At 49.2% G+C, this 23,014-nt stretch overlaps 1 protein-coding gene across 7 annotated transcripts in view; it reads right to left on the bottom strand.

The window, feature by feature from the left end:
* Nucleotides 1-9,608: 9,608 nt before the first annotated feature.
* TNC (tenascin C) overlaps nucleotides 9,609-23,014 on the bottom strand; it is a 101,466-nt gene continuing 88,060 nt past the window's right edge. For all 7 annotated transcript variants that reach the window (XM_069575273.1, XM_069575275.1, XM_069575278.1 and 4 more), the window contains 6 exons: nucleotides 22,094-22,226; nucleotides 20,368-20,519; nucleotides 19,294-19,390; nucleotides 18,278-18,439; nucleotides 14,391-14,554; nucleotides 9,609-10,320 (listed from right to left, as the gene is read on the bottom strand). In XM_069575273.1, the coding sequence (XP_069431374.1) occupies nucleotides 10,210-10,320; nucleotides 14,391-14,554; nucleotides 18,278-18,439; nucleotides 19,294-19,390; nucleotides 20,368-20,519; nucleotides 22,094-22,226 (819 nt within the window). In that variant the 3' untranslated portion in view covers nucleotides 9,609-10,209. The remainder of the gene's footprint in view (nucleotides 10,321-14,390; nucleotides 14,555-18,277; nucleotides 18,440-19,293; nucleotides 19,391-20,367; nucleotides 20,520-22,093; nucleotides 22,227-23,014) is intronic.

The following is a 23,014-nucleotide window of genomic DNA, read 5'->3' as shown; positions in this document are numbered from 1 at the left end:
AGGACCTTACACTAACTACTCTGTTTAATGTCTGGCCACTACCAAGACCTAGGATGCCTCCACTGTCAGGGGCTCACTGCTTCTGTGACTGCCTGTTCTCTGGGTGGCTTTGATCACTAGAATTTCTTTCCTGACATGAGGGCTATTTGTCCCCATGCAGATTTCACTGCTGGACTCTCATCCTTCTTCTGTCACCTAGCAGAGTAGGTCTGCTCTGTCCTTTCCTTGACAGACCTTTAGAGAGCTGGAAACAGAGGGTCTCTCCCTTGTTGCAGTGAGCAGGGGCTGTTCCAATTTTCTTTGTCTAAAGAGCTGGGGATTCTAGAATTCTCAGGATCCCAATTGTCTCAATATGCAGCATTCAAAAACTGAAAGATTGATTGGGATTTCCCTGGTGGTTCGGTGGTTCAGAGTTTTGCAATCCACCTTGCAATACAGGGGACGCATGTTCCGATCCCTGGTCCTGGAAGATCCCGCAGGCCGAGGGGCACGAAAGCCCAGGCACCATGACGGCTGAGCCCACGCCCTGGAACCCGTGCTCCACCAGATGCAGTGAAAAGCCTGGCCACTGCAACTAGAGAGTAGCCTGAGCATCAGTGAAGACCCAGAACAGCCGAAAGTAAATTAAAAAAAAAAAAAAAGACAAATATATTAACGGAACATCTATTAATTGAGTGCAACCTTTTCGAATGGGCCTGTTTGTGACCTCACAGTTCTTGCCAATAACGTCCAGGCAGCTATTATAAATTTGCTGTTGTTCTTTAGTCACTCAGTTCTGCCTGACTCTTTACAACCCCATGGACTGTAGCCCACCAGGCTCCTCTGTCCATGGAGGCTTCCAGGCAGGAGTACTGGAGTGGGTTGCCGTTTCCTTCTCTAAGGAATCTTCCCAACACAGGGATCGAACCCGCATCCCCTGCAAGTCTCCTGCATTGCAGGCAGATTCTTTACCCCTGAACCACTGGGGAAGCCCTTATTATAAATTGATTCCTTAATAAACAAACCTTAATTGTGCAGCTGCTGTGTTGAAGCTCTTTCCTACAGATGTGAACACAGAAGAACAGTCCATGCCCTCACAGAATTCTCAGCTTGCTCTGAAGCCAACCCTGTGAGCTAAGTGAGTTTGAAGCCCTTTGCTGCCTTGCACTGGGATTTGGGGTGGAGGTGGATGCCTTTGCAAAGCTGATTCTAATGCTCACCTGAAGGGCGTCCAGGTGGAGTGGAGTCTTTTGCCTCCACTGAGCTGGGTCTGCTGTGTCCTTGTCTCTCAAATTCTGTTTCCACACCACTCTGCCTTCTGCCAACGGCTTAGAAGTCCTTGCTTGTGGGAAAGTACAGCTATGGAGACGCTCAGTGCCCTGGGGGCATGGAGGTAATTGGGGTAATCCAGGCCTCATTTTGCTCTGGGAAGCAGAGGCACTTTTGGATGAGCATTTGTACTCGCACCTAGGTCAATTCAATTCAGTGATGTTCCAGCCATACCTGGAAATTTCCCTGTCTTTCTTTCTTTCTATTTCAGTAACCCTTCAAAGTTAATGCTTGTAAATAAAAAAAAAACGAGAGGTCAGCTGCTTTTGCTCACTTCCCATCAGCCCTTGAGAAAGGAAGGTTCTCAGTGTGGTGCGGTGGTGGGGCCTCTGTCCAAAACTGGAGGATGCTCTCCAGGAGGCCCGTGTGGGGAAAGTCCCTGGAGAAGTCATTTTCACGGGGCATGTGTAGTACTCTGACTTTGAAATGACTGATATTTATGGTGGTTTTTTTCCTCTGAATGTCCTGATGGATTTCTCCCTCCCTGGCTTTGAGTCAGTCTCATCCCATAATCACACGAGAGGCTGCTGTCTGGGGCTCCTGATAGAGCAGTTCCTTTCCTGTTTCTTAAAATCCCACCATTAGATTCTGACCCAGTAAGATAAAGAGGTGGGTGAATGGGAACTGAGTTCAAATCCATATTGACTATCTGGCCACTTGGGAGAAATTACTTCTTTTCTGAGTTTGTTTGTTTGTTTCCACTTATAATGATGATCTGGAAACAAAGTCAGTGAACTGAATAGCAAAATAAGATGAGGCTTAAAGACCTCTCCTCCTAGGTCTGATCAAATGTATTCCATTAACATGTAATGATTGAGAAAGGACGGAACAGGCTCCATTCTAGGTGCTGAAATACAGCAGAGGGGAAATGCATCTGAAGTCCCTGTTGTCATGAGGCTTGATTTCTGGAAACATGTATACAAGTAAGTAGACCAGTAGCATGTTCAGTGGAAATATATGCTATGGAGAAAAATAGAGTCCTGGGGTGGGAGAGCACATGTGTGTTTATGTAGGAGACGAGGGAAAGGCTCATCGAGATGACATTGGGAGGACACTTGAAGGATGTGCGCCAGTGGGCCATGCCTGGGTGGGTGGGGAACATTCCAGGCCAAGGGTCTACAGTGAGAGCGATTGCTGATTGCTGGATTCACAGAGCAGCAGGAGGCCAGTGTGTCAGAACATCTTGTGATCAGGATAAAAGAGTTGAGGCCAGGGAAGCATCAGGACACAGATCACTCAGGGCTTCGAAGGCCACTGTGACACCTTGGCTCTGCTCTAGGCCAGAAGGTGAGCTCTGGAGGGTTTTAAGCAGAGGAATGCAACCCAGCATTTCAGGAAGATGGCCCTGGGAAGCCAGGCCTTGGGACAGAGGGTCCTTGGCTTCCTTTTCAACACTGCCCAAGCTGCTCAGGATAATCTGGAGCGATTGCTGTCTAAACCAGGCTTTAGAGGCGAAGAGAAAGTAAAGCAATAGCGACTAAGGGCAGCAGGTGTAAGGCTGCAGTCTAGATGAGCCTCCCTCTGTCTGCAGGGAGAAGTGGTCAGGAAGGAGGAGAGGTGTTGTAGCTGCAAGGCCTGGGACAAACCAAAGGCATGCTGCTGCTGCTGCTGCAGCTAAGTCGCTTCAGTCGTGTCCGTCTCTGTGCGACCCCATAGACGGCAGCCCACCAGGCACAGGGAAGCAGAAAACACGAGCTTGGCCTTCACAAGCAGCAATCAGGGATTAGCACGCAAAAGGTAATTAGTGATGGGACATCCACACATATGGATGCATGCCGGGAAAGTGGGGTCCTCGCCAGGGGTCCTGGCAGAATCTGAGTGGGGACTGGACACATGGGACATAACCTTCCCTCCCTGTCCCCATCCTGTTCTGCCCATCTCCCCACACAGTGTACTTTACAAGAGGTGATGAGCAAGAGGGTTTGTAGTTGTTGATGGGAGGCTCTGTGTAGCAGAAGGGGAGGCGAGGGCAGAAGGGGTGCCTGCTGTGCCTTGCTGCTTTGGACTGGGTGTGAACCCCTCCTGGAAAGAGGGACTAGAGTAATAGAGAAGGAGTTTTCCTGAGGGTGTCCTGTGAGTCTGGGAGCCCCTAGCCCCATCAACACATCTACAAGAAAGCGCTCTCCTAAAGCCGGGGGAGGCTGCCATCTGCTGGTTGACTGCAGTATTTCACCCAGGTGCTTGGCTTTGGACAAAAATCTTTCAATGTTAAAGAATCATCTGCGTGGGCATTTTCTCCAGGTCAGGCGCTGGCCATAAAACATTGTAGGCAGATTCTTTATCATCTGAGCCATCAGGGAAGCCCTTTAAATAGTCACCAATTCTCATCAGCATATGTCCTCTTTATTCTCGTTTTTAGGGATGCTCAAAAAAATTTAAGTACCTAAATCCAGGTCATTCAGGAACTGGAAAACTTGGAATTCAAGCTCAGCCCTGACTACAAACATGAATACTTGAAGAAGTCGTTATGTTCACATCAGCTCTGCAAGCTGTGAGTGTTGTGAGGGGCCTGGCAAATGGCATGTGTTCTGTGTGTGCTGAGCGGGAAAGTGGAGACAGGATAGATCCGTGGATGGATGGATGGATAGATGGATGGATGCGCCTCAAGGTCCTGCATCCCAGGGGCCCACGGACTCAGGTTCCAGTCCCAGCTCTGGCCTTTCAGGTCTGGTGGCTTTGTCATCTCAGAGCTCTGACACACAACTTCATCTGTAACTGCAATGTACCGGGCTAATTGTGGGAGCTGCTTGTTTTGACTGTGTGTGTGTGTGTCTCTGTGTATGTTTTCTTTCTGTAACATCTTGCAGTCTATTTTCCATTCTTGGTGAGGCTGGAGCGATTCTCAAGAGCACAGCTTCTCCCTGTTCCCCTTCCCAGCTCTATCTACATTCTTCTGCTCAGACGGTAAAGAATCTGCCTATAATTCAGGAGACCCAGGTTGATCCCTGGGTTGGGAAGATCCCCTGGAGAAGGGGATGGCTACCCACTCCAGTATTCTTGCCTGAAGAATTTGATGGACAGAGGACCCTGGCGGGCTACTCTGGGGTCGAAAAGAGTTGGACACAACTGAGCGACTAATGCTTTCTGGGCAGGGAAGAAGATGAGGGAGTGAGTCCTCTGCTGGCTCCTGATATACCACAGCACCCAAATCCTGGCCAGGTGCAGGCAGCAGCAGTCCAGGGCCCCAGTGGACAAAAGTGGACAGACAGATGCCTCTCTAGTGCAGGAGTGAGCTTTCTCAAGGGTGACGCTGGTTATGTATCTCTTGGCCTAAACACCTTCGGCACTCTCAGCTCTGCCCAGAAGATGCAAACCCTTCAAGGTGAGGCCCTGTATGCTTTCACCCGTGGTGTCTAGCCTCAGCTTGCCCTGGCATCACCACAGTCCCCATGCTAGCCACAGCAACCTCGAGGGGCCTCCCTGATTCTTCTACCCAAATGCTGAAGAGCAATGCCCTAGCGCTCCCAGGCCCTGCAGCCCTCCCTGTACCAGGAGCTAATGGGACCTTGACTCCAGCTCGCCACATCCTTGATTAGTCTGGCTTCACTGAGACCACAGGGAAAATCCCCTGTAGGAATTGAAGGCACCTCAAAATCAGGGGTGTAGACATGAATAACATGCCTGTTTTTGAGCTGCCCTCAATCCCTACAGGGGATTTCCCCTGTTGTCTCAGTGAAGCAGAGTTTCTGTGGTGGCTCAGTGGTAAAGAATCTACCTCCCAAGCAGGAGACACAAGTTGCCTGGGTTGGGAAGATTCCCCTGAAGAAGGAAATGGCAACCCACTCCAGTATTCTCGCCTGGGAAATTCTATTTACAGAGGAGCCTGGCAGGCTACAATCCATGGGAGCTGCAAAGAGTCAGACAGGACTTAGTGACTAAACAGCAGCAGCAGCAGACATGGATAAACTTGCTAAGACGTCAAGACCTATGGATTTTCCCTTCTAAACATCTCTCAGAACCATATGCTTCGTGTCTATTAATAGGAACACACTTAGGCAAACTCCATCACCTTTAACCTGGCCTCCTGCAGTGACCTTCTTACAGCTCTCTCCCATCTGTACTTCCAGCCCAAACACAAACTGCAGCAAAAAGATTTTTTTCTTTAATTGAAGAATAATTGATTTACAGTATTTTGTTAATTCTAGGTGCACAGCACGGCGATTCACACACTTACTCATGCATTTACACATGTGTGTTCTCTTTCATATTCTTTTCCCTTATAGGTCATCACAGAATATTGAGGAGAGTTCCCTGTGCTATACAGTAGGCCCTGTTGTTTATCTGTTTTGTACAGAGCTGTGTGCTTGTGTTAATCCCAACCTCTTAATTTATCCCTCCCTCCACTCCTGTTGCCCCTTTGATAACCATATATTTGTCTTCTATGTCTGTGAGTCTCTTTCTGTTTTGGAAAAAAGTTCTTTCTTTTTTTTGATTCCACATATAAGTGACATCATGTGATATTTGTCGTTGTCTAATTTACTTTGTGCAGTATGATAATCTCTAAGTCCATTCAGGTTGCTGCACATGGCAATATTTTATTCTCAAAAAGATATTTAAAAAAAAAGGCATGAAGATTATACTCCCCTGCTTAAAATTCCTTGTTAGCTTCCCATTGCATTCAGGGAAAAGAGCGAAATCCTTATTCTGAACCCAAAGAACCTGTGGAATTGGGTTCTTGTTGCTGCCACAGCCTCCCTTGCTCCCGGGCCTCTGGCTTTCTTTCTGAGCAGCTTGGCAACCTCGGAGCCTCTAGGAATCTGCTGCCCTCTGCCTCCGCCCCCTCTCTCACTGGTCAACTCCTGCTCATCATGTAGGTTGTGATTCACGGGCCCTTCCTCAGGGAAGCCATCCTAGTCCGGTCCCGGTTAGATGTTCTGCTAGTCTCTTGTATTTGCTTCCAAAGCATGCCTTCCGTGTGCAGTAACACATTTGCTTGTCTGATGTGAATGTATAACCCATAATGCCAGCCTCTTCCTGGCATGAAGGTTGCATGCAGACTGCGTGAGGGCGGGACGCGCGCTGGTTTGTTCATTTATCGCCGGGCACGTGTGGGTTACTCAGCATGGACTTTTAAATAAAAAGGGAAACAAGAATCTCCGGAGACGAGAGCCCATCAGCCTCTGGATACTCTGGGGCCGGCCGGGTGTGCTGGGAAGGAGGGTGGTGGGGGCGGGGCAAGCCGAGAAGGGGAGAAGGTGGGCTGGATCGTGGTCCCAAAGGATGGGGCTCTGTGGGCAGATGCTGAAGGTGGTTGTGGGGAAGCAGCTCAGAGGCTCCTGGCCTGCATTCCTTGCTGAAGGGCAGATGTCCGTACATAGGTGTCCAGGGGGCCGTGCTCAGGTTGCGTGGCCAAACCCTGCTCCCACAGGGAGGAGGGCAGAGTATTTCCCCTCCGTGGTTTCCATGGTGGGAGGTAGGGTTCGCATCCAGAGGGAGATTCTCCAAAACTAGAAAGGAGCTGAGATTCTGGGGAGTCATTAAATGACCGGAGTCCACTACAGGGCATGAGTAGAAATGGCCGGGCAACTGTAGTGGTGGTACAGGGTGTCCGCGGGACCCCAGAGTGGGCGTGCCTGTCATGGCGCCCCAGAAAAGTTGAAGCAGGGGGACTATTTCCAATGGCCAGCTGGAGGAAAACCACAGGGGCCAGCACGACTCCCCAGGTCTAGTAGCAGCTGATAGGCAGAGACCATCGCTGCCAGAAGGGACTAGAACGGGGAGCAGTTATCTGAAACTCATAGAGGGATTTGTGTGGAGATAGTTGACACGGGGCTGAGACTCCTCTAGGGGAAACTCGCATCCATCTGGATGGCCAGTCCTCCACGATGGCCTAGAGATGGCTCTGGAAAAGGAATTCCCTGACTCATCCCCCACCCCATCTCCACCAGTCTCCTTCCGTGTCCCTGTGCTGCCTGCTGGAAGCCTGGGGGCATGGGAGTCCATTGGTCTCCTTCTTGAAGGGTGGTCTTTAGGATGCAGAGCAGGAAGCAGGGAGCAGAGCAGATGGGGAAGGGCAAAGAGAAGACCCAACACCCTGGAAATGCGTTTTTGATGGAGAGCTACAGAGTGCATCATGGGAGTGGAAGCGGGCTTGCGCTTTGAGAGGGGAATAGGACTTCACAGGACCTTTCAAGATGGAGGTGGGTGCTTGAACAAAGCCACCGAGCCAGTCATTGAAAGATGTGTTTAAGAAATACTGAACTCACACTTTGGACCAGTACTTGTGGAGTGCACAGACCCACTGCAGAGGTTTTGAATGCCATGGCCTCAGGCCTTCTGCCCACCTAGTCCCTGTGTGGACACGACTGCAATCTTCCGAAGGCCATGAATAAGGACTCTTGTTTGATGTGGCCTCTTCACCAAGAGACTTTGACTCTTGTGTAGCTTCTGGGGAACACCTTATCAACTTACTGTATCTATCTTTCTTGGGAGGGGTAGGCTGAGGCTCAGGGACTTCCGAGTCAGCAGTCAGTAGAGGGTTAAACCCCCCACGTAAGGCTTGGTTGTTCTAGGGAGCCGGTTTATTTGGGTTTACACAGCAAGGCTAGTGTTGCTATGGCTGGCTTGCAGGCAACAAGTCTTATGATCTGGAAGAGCAAACTGTGTATATAACATGACAGCATTTATTAAAGCAAGATAAACTCAGCAGAAAAGGATCTGGCTGGAGCCATAAATTCCTCTGATTCTCCTTTCTGAGCCATCACATTCCATTTGAGTGAGGCCTATCAGCCCAAACATTTCCATTAAGTAAAGTCGATTTGTTGAAAATCCTAAGAGAATGAACGGAGAATCGCCCCCTCCCTCCACCCCCAATCCCTGTTTGAAAAGAGAAATGTGTAATGTGTGGTTCTGACTCACACTGTCTGAGTACAAACAGGTCTGCTGTTCTGGGCAGTGAGTCCCCTCCATCACTAGAGGTATTCAGACCAAACTGGGTGACGCAGGGCTCTCTTCCTTTTAGGGGGTGTCGAGCAGGGGAGAAGGGGGCATTCCTAGGAGACATTGTCCCTAAGACTTCCGCTCATATGAGCCTAATGACGGATCCTGGTGTCTTCCCCACACCCCTCATTCTGTACCGCGGCACGTGTATCCCAGGGAAGGAGGGAGTGTCATCAGGGACTTGGGGGAGAGCGAGGACATGGGGACCAGAAAACCTGAGTTTAAATCCTAGTTCTACTATTAACTGGGCCAGTAGCCACTGAAATCAACCCTGAATCTTCACAGGAAGGATTGATGCTGAAGCTGAAGCTCCAATACTTCGGCCACCTGATGCAGAGCTCACCTGACCCAAAGACTCATTGGAAAAGACCCTGATGCGCAAAAGACCCTGATGCGCAAAAGACCCTGATGCTGGAAAAGACTGAAGGCAGGAGGAGAAGGGGACGACAGAGGGTGAGATGGTTGGATGGCATCACCGACTCAATGAACATGAGTTCGAGCAAACTGGGAGATGGTGAGGGATAGGGAAGCCTGGCGTGCTGCTGTCCATGGGGTCACAAAGAGTTGGACACAACTGAGAGCCGAACAGTAACAACAGAGTCGCCACAGGTCATTCCATCCTACGACCCCTGAAGTCCACCATACATCGAGTGATAGTAGCCATCACCCACGCTTCTGCTGGGCACCTTGCAAAGGGCCTCATGGGATGATATCTTTTATTTTCCACAGAAATGCTGTGAAATTAAGAAGTCCGTGTGTACCCACTTTATTGATCAGAAAACTGAGGCCTGGAGAGGTTAAGGAACTAAGGAATGGTGGAGCCAAGGTTAGAACTTAAGCCTCCGGGGACTTTCACCCTTGCTCGATCACAGTTGCTACCTCATCTGTGGCATGTAGGAGATTACTTTAGAAAACAGGTATAAAGGTATCTTTTACAATAATAAACTGCTAGGAGGTTTGGAAGTGTTGAGCAGGAAGCTGAATCTTTTATTTTTTGATATTAATTTATTTGGCTGCTCCAGGTCTTAGTTGCAGCTCATGGGATTTTTAATTGAGGCATGGGGGTTCTGGTTCCCTGGGCAGGAACTGAACCCAGTTTCCCTGCACTGGAAGTGTGCCATCCCAGCACGGGACCACCAGGGAAGTCCCTGAATCTTAAGTTACAAGCATTTTCCAAACTTGTTCAAATTCAAAAATATTTTCCTCTCTCCCAGCCTGCAGGCTCCCTTTCCTTCTTCCGCTCCTTCTTGGCCACCACCCGTCCTTTCTTCTCCCTTCCCTCCTCTCCCACTTTGTTCAGATACATTGTCTTTGGTGGAATTCAGGCTTGACAATCAGTGAAAGGAAAACCAACAGTCAAGTTTAAAAGTACTTGTGCTTTTATTAAAAAAAAAAATACAATCAGGTACTGTCCAGATGTGTTTTGGAAAGGAAGATCTCTTTAAAAATCCTTAGTTTACATCATCATCATCATTATTATTATATTAATAATATTAATCGTATCCTTAAAATTGAAACAGCATTGCTTTTCTGAACGTAAAAAAAGGGACGGCTTCGAGACACACATTGAATCACTGCTAACAAAAATAATGATAATTAATTATACAGCTTTGTGTAAAATCCAACTGGTTCTAAGACAAACTACCACTGTACAGCTTACCCCGCTCCCATCCCCAGAGCCGCCCGAGAGAAGGAAAATCACTGTGATGCTGTCGCTGCAAGACTTTTGCTGAATCAAACAACAGAATGGAAACCTGCTGGACACTGTGGTCTTTGGTGTGAAGGAAGTCATCGTGGAGTGGCGGAGGCCAGCTGCTGCAGGCCCCGACGATCTGTGGTCAACTTTAGCTCCCGCCAGACGCCCAGGTGTGGCTTAACGGTCGGACTGCTCGCATTGATGCTTTGGTAAAATTATCTTCGATCTCTGGGCCCTTCTCCTCTCCCCCAGTTGTCCCCGGAAACTTATGCCCTTTTGCGCCTGCCTTCGAGATTTCGGAAGTTGCTGGGTCTCAGCTTCATCTCAGCAAACTGGATTGAATGCTCGTGGCCCTTCCAGTGGAACCAGTTAACACCCTGTGAAGGAGAGAAGACCTTCAGATTGGTTTCCATCAGATAAGGTATCCACTGACCATTGCTATTTAGTTAGGGGGACAAAATGAGCCCCATTTCAAACATATGGATCCCAAGGGGGAAGGGGAGGATGAATTGGGAGGCTGGGATTGTCATGTATACACTATTGAAAACTATGCATAAAATAGGTAACTATTTATCTAGTTAATAGTAGGTTCTATTAACTAGAACCTACTGTAGAGCACAGGGAACTCTTCTCAATGCTCTGTGATGATGTAAATGGGGAGGAAATCCAAAAATGAGTGGAGATATATATACGTGGGGCTTCCCTGGTGGCTCAACAGTGAAGAATCCACCTGCCAATGCAGGAGATGTGGGTTTGATCCCTGGGTCAGGAAGATCCCCTGGAGAAGGAGATGGCAACCCACTCCAGAATTCTTGCCTGGGAAATCCCATGGACAGAGGAGCCTGGCTGGCTACAGTTAGTGGGGTGGCAAAGAGTCAGATATGACTTAGCAACTAAATAACAACAGCAGCATATATGTGTGTGTGTGTGTGTGTGTGTGTGTGCACGCGCGCACGTGCGTGTGCCTGTGGGCGCATGTGCAAATGTAGCTGATTCACTTTGTTGTACAGTAGAAAGTAACACAACGTTCTAAAACAACTATACGCCAATAAAAATTAATTTAAAGGAAGAAGATCAGCTCTGTTTCAGCTTGACCATTTGGAAGCTCACGGCTGTATCCTGCTGATCTGATTATTGATTTGTATAATGAAAACTTTCAAAAGACCTGGCTGAATCAGTTTTTTTTTTTTTTTAACTTTAGGCAGAAGTCACCTGAGTTTGCACTGAACTTTGATCTGCCACTTTGAGATAAAGTGGTGGCTGATGCAACTGGCCATCAATAGGATTACGTGCTGCAGGAATTTGGGTCATGATCTGATCAGAGATTAGGGAATGGGTGGCTATATGGAGGGGGGCGGTGTCTATACTTCACAGGATTCCTACGATGTGTTTTATTAATAACGGGTTGGTATGGTATGGCACAAAGAACACAGGTGGACACAAGTTTTGCAGCCTGACACATACAGTTGAATCTTTGTGTTCTTACTCGAGAGATAAACATCTTAAACAGGTTATCAAAAGGTTCTGGGCCTCGGTTTTACTATTTTTCTTCTTTAGGGCTAATAATGCTAACCTTGGAAGGATACTGTGAAGATTAAATGAGTCTGTATGGGAGCTGCCACGGTGCTGGGCCCATCATAGGCGCTCGGTAAATATTACTCCCCTATCTCAAGTATGGAGGCACAGCCTCAGAACTCTGGCCAAAGATTTTCCTCAAGAAAAGACTGTGCTTAGCTCAGGGCCTCCTGATTCTGGGTTTGGCTCTTCAGCAAAGTCAGCAGGTGGTCGGCTCTGCCTGCTGAGTCCCACAGACCCCTTGTCCTAGGGTGGGGGTCAGCTTCAGAAAGTCCTATCGGGTCTCTCCTACCCCCTCCCACCCCACTCCGTGCACTGAGCCCTCTTCTCTTCAGGGTTCGTAGGGCTGGGATGGAACATGTCCACAGAGAAGATAGTGGCTGGTGAAATGGGGGAAAATATAGCTGCTTTGTTTAATGCTGTTTTTTGGCATTGATTGATACTGGACAGCCTCTGAAACTGACAGGGGGATGGGGTCTGAGAATACCCGACTCAGTTTAGGGGCAGATGTGTTTGTCATGAACTCAGCTTGGTCCTGTGCTCCCTTCCTCTGCCCTCGTCCTCTCCTCCAGCTGAGGTTCAGAGCTGGAAGTGAGTCCTCCTCATGCTACGGTGGAGACTGAAGACAGAGACGGCAAGTGACTTCACGGAGGCCACACGGCCGCCAGAGCAGAGCCAGCACTGGGACTGAGCTCCTGTGACTGCTCTGTGGCCTTTTATGTCAGCTCCTTCTTCTAAAGCTGGATGGAAGGGTGGAAGAAGAAGTTTCCTTCCGGCATGTAGCTTTTTTTTCCCCTCCCAAGGGACCTTGTCTTATACTGATGTTAGGGACCAGGAGATAAAGGAGTGCAGTAGTTCTCAGAATGGGTGCATTATTGAGGCCACATATAGGGTGGGGAAAATACAAGACTGGTGTTCAGATGTGTCCTTCAAGCCTTGCCTCCTCTATAAAATAGGCACAAAAAGCCACGTTCTGGTCCCCTCACAGAGCCAAGGTGATGCACACGGGAGACAGAAGGCGATAATGCTTTGACAAGTGTCAGAAATTGTCAAGATAAGGTGTGCATTTAAGGTCACAGCAATCACTTGCAGGCAGTTAACCCAACATAAACACATCTATCGAAACCATTAATAGCAGAGCTGTTGTTCTTGTTTAGTCATTAAGTCGTGTCTGACTCTTTTGCAACCCTGTGGACTGTAGCCCGCCAGGCTCCTCTGTCCATACAGCTGGGGGGGGGGGGGGGTTCATGTTTGGGAATGCATGTAAGAATTAAAGATTTTAAAATTAAAAAAAATAAAAAAAGAGAATATGGAAAAACAAACAAACAAACAAACAAACAAAAACCCCAAACCAAACAACCCAACAGCTGCCAAAAAAAGCCCAAGAACAAAAGTATAAGTAAGCAAGATGATGAGATGCTGCGTCCTGCCGAGGACACCCGATCGGAATCCCTGGGGCCATTTGGTGTGACTCGGACCTTTGCCTTCTTACAAACGCATCCCAGATCGCTGGGAGAAATAACAGCAACCTCAGATATGCAGATGATTTGACTCTACTGGCAGAAAGTGAACAGGAACTACAGTCTCTTGATGAGAGTGAAAGAGGAGAGTGAAAAAGCTGGCTTAAAACTTAACATTAAAAGCTAAGATCATGGCATCAGGTCCCATCACTTCATGGCAAATAGAAGGGGGAATAGTGGAAACAATGGCAGATTTTATCTTTTGGGCCTCTAAAATCACTGCTGACGGTGACTGCAGCCATGAAATTAAAAGACACTTGTTCTTGGAAGGAAAGTTATGACAAATCAAGACAGTGGATTAAAAAGCAGAGACATCATTTTGCCGACAAAGGTCAAAGCTGTGGTTTTGCAGTAGTCAGGTACGGATGTGAGAGTTGGACCATAAGAAGGCTGAGTGCTGAGGATTGATACTTTCAAACTGTGGTGTTGGAGAAGACTCTTGAGAGTCCCTTGGACTGCAAGGAGATCAAACCAGTCCATCCTAAAGGAAATCAACCCTGCATCTACATTGGAAGGATTATTGCTAAAGTTGAAGCTCCTATACTTTGGCCACCTGGTGCAAAGAGCACCAGTGACTGAACACCCACCAGCTCCCGGGTTGCAGGCTGGGTGAGGCTCCCTGAGACCCAGCCCAGGGATCAGTCTGGAAGGCTCTGTGTGAATACTGTTCCCTCCTTTGTGGTGCAGGGACGGCTGTGAGAAGGGGCCATCATGGTTAAGTAGCTGGGCCCACTTGACTCTGTCCACTTTTCAAACGCCTGCTCACGTAGGCAGGGCTCAGTGTGGAAAAATGGTTGCATTTGGTTTTGTTTACCCATTTCCACAGAAACTGTAAAAAAAAAAATCTGTCTCTATGATTGCAGAAATTCTGTCACAGCATCCCATATGGTGCAGGGAAATCTGGGGGTGGGGTGTGGCCTGGAGGATTTCTGTCTGTCCCCGGCTTTGGTCCATGACCTCAGGAAAGTCACCTTTTTCTGGACCTCAGTCTCATGATTCATAAGAGGAAGGAACTTAAAATCTGGGATCTTCATTCTAAGATGTTCTTGGGGCTCTGGAGGTGCCTCCAGGCCAGGGCCTGCATCACCCCTGCTTTACCCAAACAGCCTCCACTGCCGTCTGTTTCCTTGTGGGGTTCAGACACAGATAATCCGGCGAAAGCTTTGTATGCCTGGCATCCCCTTGGCCAGTGGTTCTCCTCTGGATCTTCATGGGCTAATACATGCTGTCTCTGTGGTTTACCTGGCCCAGGCTGCCATGGACTTCTCCCTGATGTGAAGACACCTGAGGTCTTGCCCCTGAGGTCCCTGCCTCCCCGTCTCAGCCCTGCTCGGGCCCTTGCAGGCGCTCACCTGACTGTGGCTGTTGTCCCCGTATCTCCCCATCAGATTGACGCGGTGGCAGTTCTTGTACCAGAAAGCCCCCTTGTAGGACAGAGCACAGTTGGTGATGGCCGAGTCTGTGTCCTTGTCGAAGGTGGAGAAGGATCTGCCATTGTGGTAAGCCATGGAGTCACCTGGGAGAGAGAACATACCGACTGAGAGCTGGAGCTGCTGGTGGGCTGTGGAAGCACCAGGGCGACAACCCAAGGGCCTTGGGGTGGGCCGGTCTCGAACGATAGGCCCAGAATTAGGATCCAACACGGGCCTGGATAGAACATGAGTGCCACCGGGAGCCTCATTTCTGATAGAAGCAGCACAAAGTGGTAGAAAGAGGGCTGCAGGTATGTTTGGAGGGTCTCACTCCAATCCCACCTCTTTCATACCCTAGTTGTGTCCTTGCACAAGTCAAGCCACTTGTGGAACCTCAGTTTTCCGATCTGTAGAATGGAACTAGCATAGCACATTGATTTGATTCACCTCAGGGGGCTGTTGGAACAACTGATACGAAAGTGTACACTGAACAGGTGGTGTGGTGTGCGAACAGCTATGATTGTTGTTACTTTCACGACTGTTTCTGCATTCACTTGATGTAAAGGAACTCAGAGAGTAAGGTGGGAAATCTGTATTTAATAATGATGTGCTTTTCCCCCAACTGCAAGTATTTAGACTTCACTTTTTTTTTTCATGTATTTATTTATGCTTAGTTGCTCAGTCGTGTCTGACTCTTGGAGACCCATGGACTGCAGCCCACCAGGCTCCTCTGTCCATGGGATTCTCCAGGCAAGAATACGGGAGTGGGTTGCCATGCCCACCTCCAGGGATGTATTCATTTATTACCTATTTATTCCTAGGTAGCGTTAGTGGTAAAGGACTTGACTGCCAATACAGGAGACATCGGAGATACAGGTTCAGTCCCTGGGTGGGGAAGATCTGCTGAAGGAGGAAATGGCAAGCCACTCCAGTATTCTTGCCTGGAGAATCCCATGGACAGAGGAGCCTGGTGGGCTACAGCTGGACATGGTGAAGTGACTTAGCACACACACACTTATTCATTAACTCACACTCACTCATTCATTTACACATCTAATATTTAGCAAGTTCTAATGAGTTTAGTTTACCACTCTCTCATGCTGTTTTTCCAGAGCTAGCCAGTCTCCCTTAAGTCTCGGCCTACAGAGCCATACTTACAAACAAACCTTTCAGGTTTTAGATGTCACTAAATAGCTTGTATATTGTACATTTATTTTTCAAAGCGTTGATGGGACCAATTTTCCCTGATTCTTAGACAAAAAGCCTGTTTACATGTAGTGCTACATGGGAATCTAGCTTGTAATTTAATATATTGAATTTTAGGAGTATTTAAGCACCATTTCTGTGTTCTCTCACTTCCAACCCTGGCCAATGCTGGGCAGAAAAGTTTCAAGACATTGAGGCATTCTATCCTGATATATGGGAGCAAGTTATCATAGGGACTTGATAGGGATCTTCCCAACCTAGGGATTGGACCTGGGTCTCCTGCATTGCAGGCAGGTTCTTTATCCATAGGGACTTGAGTGCCTTGTTAACTGATGAAGCCCCCAAGAGCAAGAGGCTGGAAGCTAGATATGATGAAACAAGATGCTCTCCTGGGGAGGGGCTGGCTGCCCTCAGTACACACAGGAGGAGGCGGTTCCAAGGGTGAGCTTCTGAAATGAAGGGGCAGATTATGGCTCAACTTCTGTTGGAAAGACAGAGAGATGGGTGGAGGCCGCATTCCTGCTGCCTTCTTGCCCAAGGTGCCTTTGTTTGCCCTGTAACAAGATCTTCCTTGCCTGAAGTCATCTCAACAAAAGAGGTATTTGTTGCTAGGTAAGAAAAAGTCAGAATTCCCTGATGGATGCAAGAATGAAAACAATGTTCCAGGTCTCTCTTCATTACCACCAGCCTGATGGCTAAAGAGCTCTGACTCTCCTTAGGTTGAGACCTGCTTCTGGCAAATCGTACCTGGAGACTTTTCCCATTATGGGTGTGTTCTTTCAGGGCCCAGAGCTTGGGAATGTGCATAGCATCTGTCTCCTCTGTTCTCATAAATGTAATGGGGAGCCACCCCAAAGCAGGCAGGGCTTGGCATGGGGTGGTCACGCTCTTACACTTGATCTCCCTTGTTACCAAAACCACCTGTGAGCAGCCAGGCTTGTCCCCTGGGCCCACATTCCTCAAGCTGTTACATCTTGGGCAAATCGCCAAACTTCTCTGAGCCTCAGTTTCCTCACCTGTATATTAGCAATATCTCCCTGGATATATATATATGATATGTATCATATATGTATCATTTATAATATAATATATAAGGCAAATGAAATGAGGTTTCCTGGTGGCTCAAATGGTAAAGAATCTGCTTGCAATGCAGGAGACCCAGGTTTGATCCCTGGGTCGGGAAGATCCCCTGGAAAAGGAAATAGCACCCCACTCCAGTGTTCTTGCTGGAGAATTCCATGGACGGAGGAGCCTGGTGGGCTACAGTCCATGGTGTCACGAAGAGTTGGACACGACTGAGTGACGAACACTTTCACTTTCACAATGCATATGAAATGTCAGCAAAAAGAGGCTGCCACCTCATTTGCCTGAATGCCAATGGTTTCCTTGTTTGTTTCTCTTGTAACATGGTGCCAGAAAACCACACAAAGATCATTTCAAGTCAAAGACATCTTCGAAACCTGAGCTAGGTTCTGTACTGGTCAAAGAGTGAAGGAGAGAGGTAGGGAGCATCTCTGGTCACGGGGATGTGCCAGCTGAGGGTGGAGGGCCGTATGGCAGGAAAGCCTTAGAAAAGATTCAGCCGGGTGGGTAATGAAGTGGACTGTTTGCTACTCAAGGTGCAGGCCGAGGACCAGCAGTGCCACCAACACTGGTATCATGAGGGCCCGTATCAGAAATGGGGCATCTCCGTTTCACCCCAGACACACTGTGTCAGCTCACCAGCAGGATCCCCCAGGGGTCATATGTGTGTAATAAACAGAGAGGCATGGGAGTGCATGAGTATTAAGGCTCCCAAGACACTGCTTGCCTCTCTGTCTAAAACTGGTATCTAAACGTGAGTAGGGCTTCCCTGGTGGTTCAGAGGGTAAAGCGTCTGCCTGCAATGTGGGAAACCTGGGTTCAATCCCTGGGTCGGGAGGATCCCCTGGAGAAGGGAATGGCAACCCACTCCAGTAGTCTTGCCTGGAGAATCCCATGGACGGAGGAGCCTGGTGGGCTTCAGTCCACGGGTCGCAAAGAGTCGGACAGGACTGAGCGACTTCACTTTCACTTTTAGGTAGCTATAAATTCATCTTAAATGTCCTATTTCCCAACCTGCCCTAGGTTTTGGTGACCAAGTATCTACCTGCTGCTGCTGTTAAGTTGCTTCAGTCATGTCTGACCCAGCACGACCCCATAGATGGCAGCCCACCAGGCCTCCCGTCCCTGGGATTCTCTAGGCAAGAACACTGGAGTGGGGTGCCATTTCCTTCGCCAGCGCATGAGTGAAAAGTGAAAGTGAAGTCACTCAGTCATATCCGACTCTTTCTGACCGCATGGACTGTTGCTTACCAGGCTTCTCCATCCATGGGAGTTTCCAGGCAAAAGTACTGGAGTGGGGTGCCATTCCCTTCTCCCAAGTATCTACGTAGCCTTCTTTACCATTGAGTTGAATTGTAGCTCTGCCAGATTAGCACCTATCAAATGTTTGTGGTAAGTGGATGGGCCGATGCAGGAAGGACTGCTGAGTGGGGGAACTAGCTGAAAGCCCGAGATGTGTTCGACGTCCTGTGGGCTCCGCGAGTGGCTGTGTGTACCCGCCGCGCCGCTGTACCCACCTGCCGTGCCGCTGTACCCACCTGCCGTGCCGCTGTACCCCTCCACCTTCAGCCGGTAGCGCGTCCGGGCGTCTCCCACGCTGAACTTATCGTAGACGGCGTAGGCCGACTGCCCGTGGTCCCGCAGGTCCACCCGGAGCTCGTACTGCCCCTGGGCTGTGATTTTGCTCAAAGTGTCCAGCCCTGTGGATGACAGGCGAGGGTTATCGAAGAAGCACAGTGACCGAGGCATTCACTCCTCCTCACCGCGTGAGAGCGGCGGCTCCGTGTGTACTAAAGAGCTTTGCGTGATGCACCTGCTCGGCTCCTTGCTGTTGCAACACCAGGGGATACATATGCAGTGTCTGAGCCTCAGCTAAGATTGGGTTGACCTCTTTGCCCTGCCCGTCTCCTAGTGTGTTGTGAATATCAAAGGAAATAAGGTGGAGAGGGTACCTTTTCCACTCTAAGGCTCGTTACCTGTGAAAGGCAATGGGGCAGATATTCCCAGGCTCAGATGCTGGAATGTATGATGGTGTGCTGTGCCAGGGGCAGGTTATGGCAAAGTGTGAGTCACAGTGGGGGATGGGTGATGCCACTGTAGTGCTGGCTGAGAGAATTCAAGAGCCACTCACGTCTTTATTGGCTAGATCCCTGCGGTCAGCAGCTTAATCTCTTTGGGGCTATTTTCCCAGGTGCAAGATGGGAACTTTGTACACTGTGGGGCTGCTGGGAGGCTTGGAGGGTGTGGCTCTGAGGGACCCAGTCAGCACAGGTGAAGGACATCAGTGAGGATAATGCTCTAAGTGGCCCAGGGGTTGACTTAAGGCTAGGCTTATTCTTAGGGTCAGGCTGTTGGCTCTCCTCTGATCAGATTTTTATTTTTAATGACCCAGAGAATCTCAAGTTTTTTCCACTGAGAATCTGGTATTCTGTGTTGACCACCAGAGCTATCGTTTTCTCCTAATCCGTTTCTCTCCCACGTTTCGCTGTGGGTTAGGACAGACGACAGGGGGTCCGAATGGGCATTTGGGGCATGAACACGCAGGCTGTATTACCAAGCCAGAACTCTTCTTTTAAGTCCCCAAATCCAGCAGCGTAGGCCTTCCAGTTGCGATAGAAGTCCTCACGTCCATTTTTGCGTCTCAGGAACACCTATAAACACAAGCAGTGAATCCGGGTGAGCTGAAGCCACTGAGGGAACGAGAAGGCATCTTTCTGAGAGGAGGCAATGCTCACTGTGGGAAAGACACCTGACCCCACCTCTGTCCTCACTGATCTGGCATGCAATTCAGTGCACACACGCCGCCTCCCCTCTCGGAGTCTCAGCGTTCTCCCCCGAGAAACAGGGATGAATAAGACCACCACCCAGCTTTGGGTGATTGTGATGTGTCTGGGTAGGCCATACATGTGGGGACTCAGTGAACCTCCTGCTCAATTCTGCTGCCAATCTAAAACTTCTCTAAAAAATAAAGTTTAATAATTAAATATTCATTGGAAGGACTGATGCTGAAACTGAAGCTCCAATACTTTGGGCACATGATGTGAAGAGCCGACTCACTGGAAAAGACCCTGCTGCTGGGAAAGACTAAAGGCAGGAGGAGAAGCGGGCAACAGAAGATGAGATGGTTGGATGGCATCACCGACTCAATGGACATGAGTTTATGCAAACTCTGGAAGACGGTGAAGGACAGGGAAGCCTGGTGTGCTGCGGTCCATGGGGTCGCAGAGAGCGACTGAATGACAGCAATAATTTTAAAAAGTACTACTTAGCTCACACGGCAATGGCACTGAAATCACTCTTGGAAAACTCCTAGCACGGCAATGCCTGGCAGATAGCCAGTGTCCATCAGTAAACTTAGTGGGCTCGAGGACCATTGCCATTTATATATCACAGAGCTGTTTGAGGATCAACTAAGATAAATGATGAGAAAATGAGGAACAGCTTTTTATCCTCAGCTTCTTTCCCATTACTTTAAGAGAGAATTCCTGAGTGTTTCCATGTGACAGGCACTGTCTTGCAAACCCTCAGGCACATTAGGGTCAGAGGGCATGGAGGGGACCTCCCCGCCTCTCCTCTGCTCCCACCCCTCCTGTCTGAGAGGCCTGGAGCCTGTCTCCATGATACTCACGATCCATCCACCCCCATCAGAGGTCATGTCGCAGAAGACTTCCTGCTTCTGGGTCTTGTCGTTGTTCAGATAAATGGTGTAGACGCCAGAGGTCGTGTCTCCATTCAGCATTGCCTGGGAGCAGTCCCTGGGGAATCGGTACAGGACTCCAGCTGCAGGATGAGAAGGAGGAGTGATTCTCAGAGCAGGAGCTTTGAAGTCACAGGCTAAGTGCTTGTTGGGTAGACGCCTAAGGACAAGCAGCTTCACCTCTCGTGTGCAAGGGGGAGGATAAAAACTATTCTGTGGGAGTGCAGCGAGGCGCAGAGGTTATGGATAAAAGGGACCCATTTCAGCCTTTTATACTGATGGAAGCCACATGATATCAGTGGCAGGAGCCCTGCCCTGCTTGAGGGCTGTGTGTCAGGTTGATTGTGATCAATCAGGAGCATGCAGGTAGCACCTCATGGACACCTGATGGACACCCCCGTGTTGGCCAGGATGACTGGGTCTCTGGCACCCAGGGCGTGGCTCACTGTGGGTCAGGATACTCTGGCAGGCTGCATGCATCTCAGACTCTTCAGAGGATTCTGAGGCCAAAGACGAGGGAGGGTTCTAGTCCTGAACTTGCTGCTTCCTTGCCTTCGGACACTGGAGTAGTCATTTAACTACTCTGAGCCTGGGAATCTTAGAAGGCTAACATAGGAATGTCTGGGGAATTTCTATTTGTGGTAACGTGGTGCAAAAAATTCAACAATGGATAGAAACAGATGATCTTGGGACTGTGCTTATTAGCAGGTAGACTGGAGAAGTGATGGTCATAGCAGCTCTTTTTTGTTGTTGTTCTGACTTCCTCAATGTATGTTACCTTCCCCTGAGGTTGTCTCATTAGGTATTTTCTTGTCTGTTTCACAACCTGGTCTGAGAGCATCTTTAGGGCACATTTGCACCTGGCATGAGATCTGGAAGACAGGTGCTTAAGCATCGCCCCTCCTTCAGCAGGTGTGTGCGGAGTGACCAGAGTGAGGTGTGAAGGGCAGGAGGCAGCGCTGGGATACAGTCCGTATACCCAGTTCAAGGCTCTCCAAAGCCCCCCTCCTCCCTTCCTCTTCTCCATTGGCTGGGTTTGGGTGTGGTTCCCTGCTCCTGGAACACCAGAGCCCAGACCAGACTCTAACTCATGGTATAACCCTGAGCGGGTCATTTAGTCTCTGGGGGCCTCTGTTCTCCACCAGAAAACTGGGCAGGATAATCCTGGCCCACATGGGAGGCCTGTTTGTGATTTTAGAGGATGAGCAGGCTTTATAAATGCCCACATGCTGAAGAAGAACACTGAGCTTATAAGGAGCCCCAACAATGGCTACCCACTGGGCTAGGAGTTCAATGCAGAGATTCTCCCAAGGTCCTTATGAAGAAGGGCTCATTACTAATCCCATTATATGGATAAAGAAACAGACTTGCAGAATGGCAGTAACTCTCCTCCGCCACACAGAGCAGGTGGAGATGGGGAGTGAATCCAGCTGTTCCCCCTGCTGGCCCTCCTTCCCTCCCACCACGAGTCCTGTAACCTGCTACATCCACATTCTTCTGGCTTTTCAGGTAATTGCAGGTAACTGATTTTTATCAAAATGTGATAGAAGCATTTAAAGTAGCAGTCAGAGAGAAGTGGAGGGTTGGTTCAGTCTCACAGAGTGTGATCTCAAGGCCTGGCTGCCCCCCGCTCCCCCAGCCTCCCAGAGCCCCTTACTCGTGGTGAAGATGGTCTTGACTGTCTTGCTCCTTAGGGTCCCGTTCAGTGCCTGAATCCTGGCTGTGTAGTAGGTGGATGGGCTCAGATCCGTCAGGCTGTAAGAGGTGGTGTCTGGATCCACAACGACTTCCTAAGGGCAGAAGAAGGATAAAATAGCCTTTGGCCACATAAATCCGCAGGGTATGGATGATGTATTCCTTTATTCACCCATCCATTCATTTCTTTGTTCAGCAAGAATCCACTGAGCCCCACTCTGTGCCAGGCTCCATGCTCATGTCAGGGACTTAAACACGAGGAGAGTGCCCTGTGAGCAAAGCTCCTGGGGCCAGAAGGGGCAGAGCGAATTCAAGTCATAGGAGGAGGCAGTGAGCTGCCTCAACCATACTTTACTGAGGGGAGAAGCACAAGAGGTGGGCAGACACCAGATTATAAAAGACCTTCAGTGTCAACCTACGGACTTTGAAGTTTATCATGATAAGGAATGGAGGTTCCTAGAAAGTTCTTTGAAAAAGTGAATGCCGTGATCTCAGCTTAATCTGGTAGGAATAATCACACAAAGGGCAAAGGTTTAGACTTTGAGACCAGCTAAGTCAGTCGTCTCTAACATGGCTCTTTTTCACAGCCTTCTGGGAAGCTTTAAAATCACGCAGTGCCTGGGCCGCATCCTAGCGTGACTGAATCATCAGAGCCTGATGCAGGCGTGGCGATGGCGTGAGCTGACCCGGCAGGCCTCTGGTCTGGAATGGACGTATCCAGGAGAGGCCTCAGGCCCGCTGCAACTCCACGTGCAGTCTGTGACGCGCCACCGTGCTGCTGCCCAGAGGAGGGGATCGCTTTCAGCTTTGCAGGAGACCCTTGTTCTTTTCAGGTCCCCCTTTTCAAAACATCTAGTGCCCGGGAAATCACCTTTTAGGAGAT

The sequence above is a fragment of the Ovis canadensis genome, chromosome 2, assembly GCF_042477335.2.
Source record: "Ovis canadensis isolate MfBH-ARS-UI-01 breed Bighorn chromosome 2, ARS-UI_OviCan_v2, whole genome shotgun sequence".
Taxonomy (NCBI): Eukaryota; Metazoa; Chordata; class Mammalia; order Artiodactyla; family Bovidae; genus Ovis; species Ovis canadensis.
Note: the sequence above shows the minus strand (reverse complement) of the source record. Positions and strands in the feature narration are given on the sequence as shown.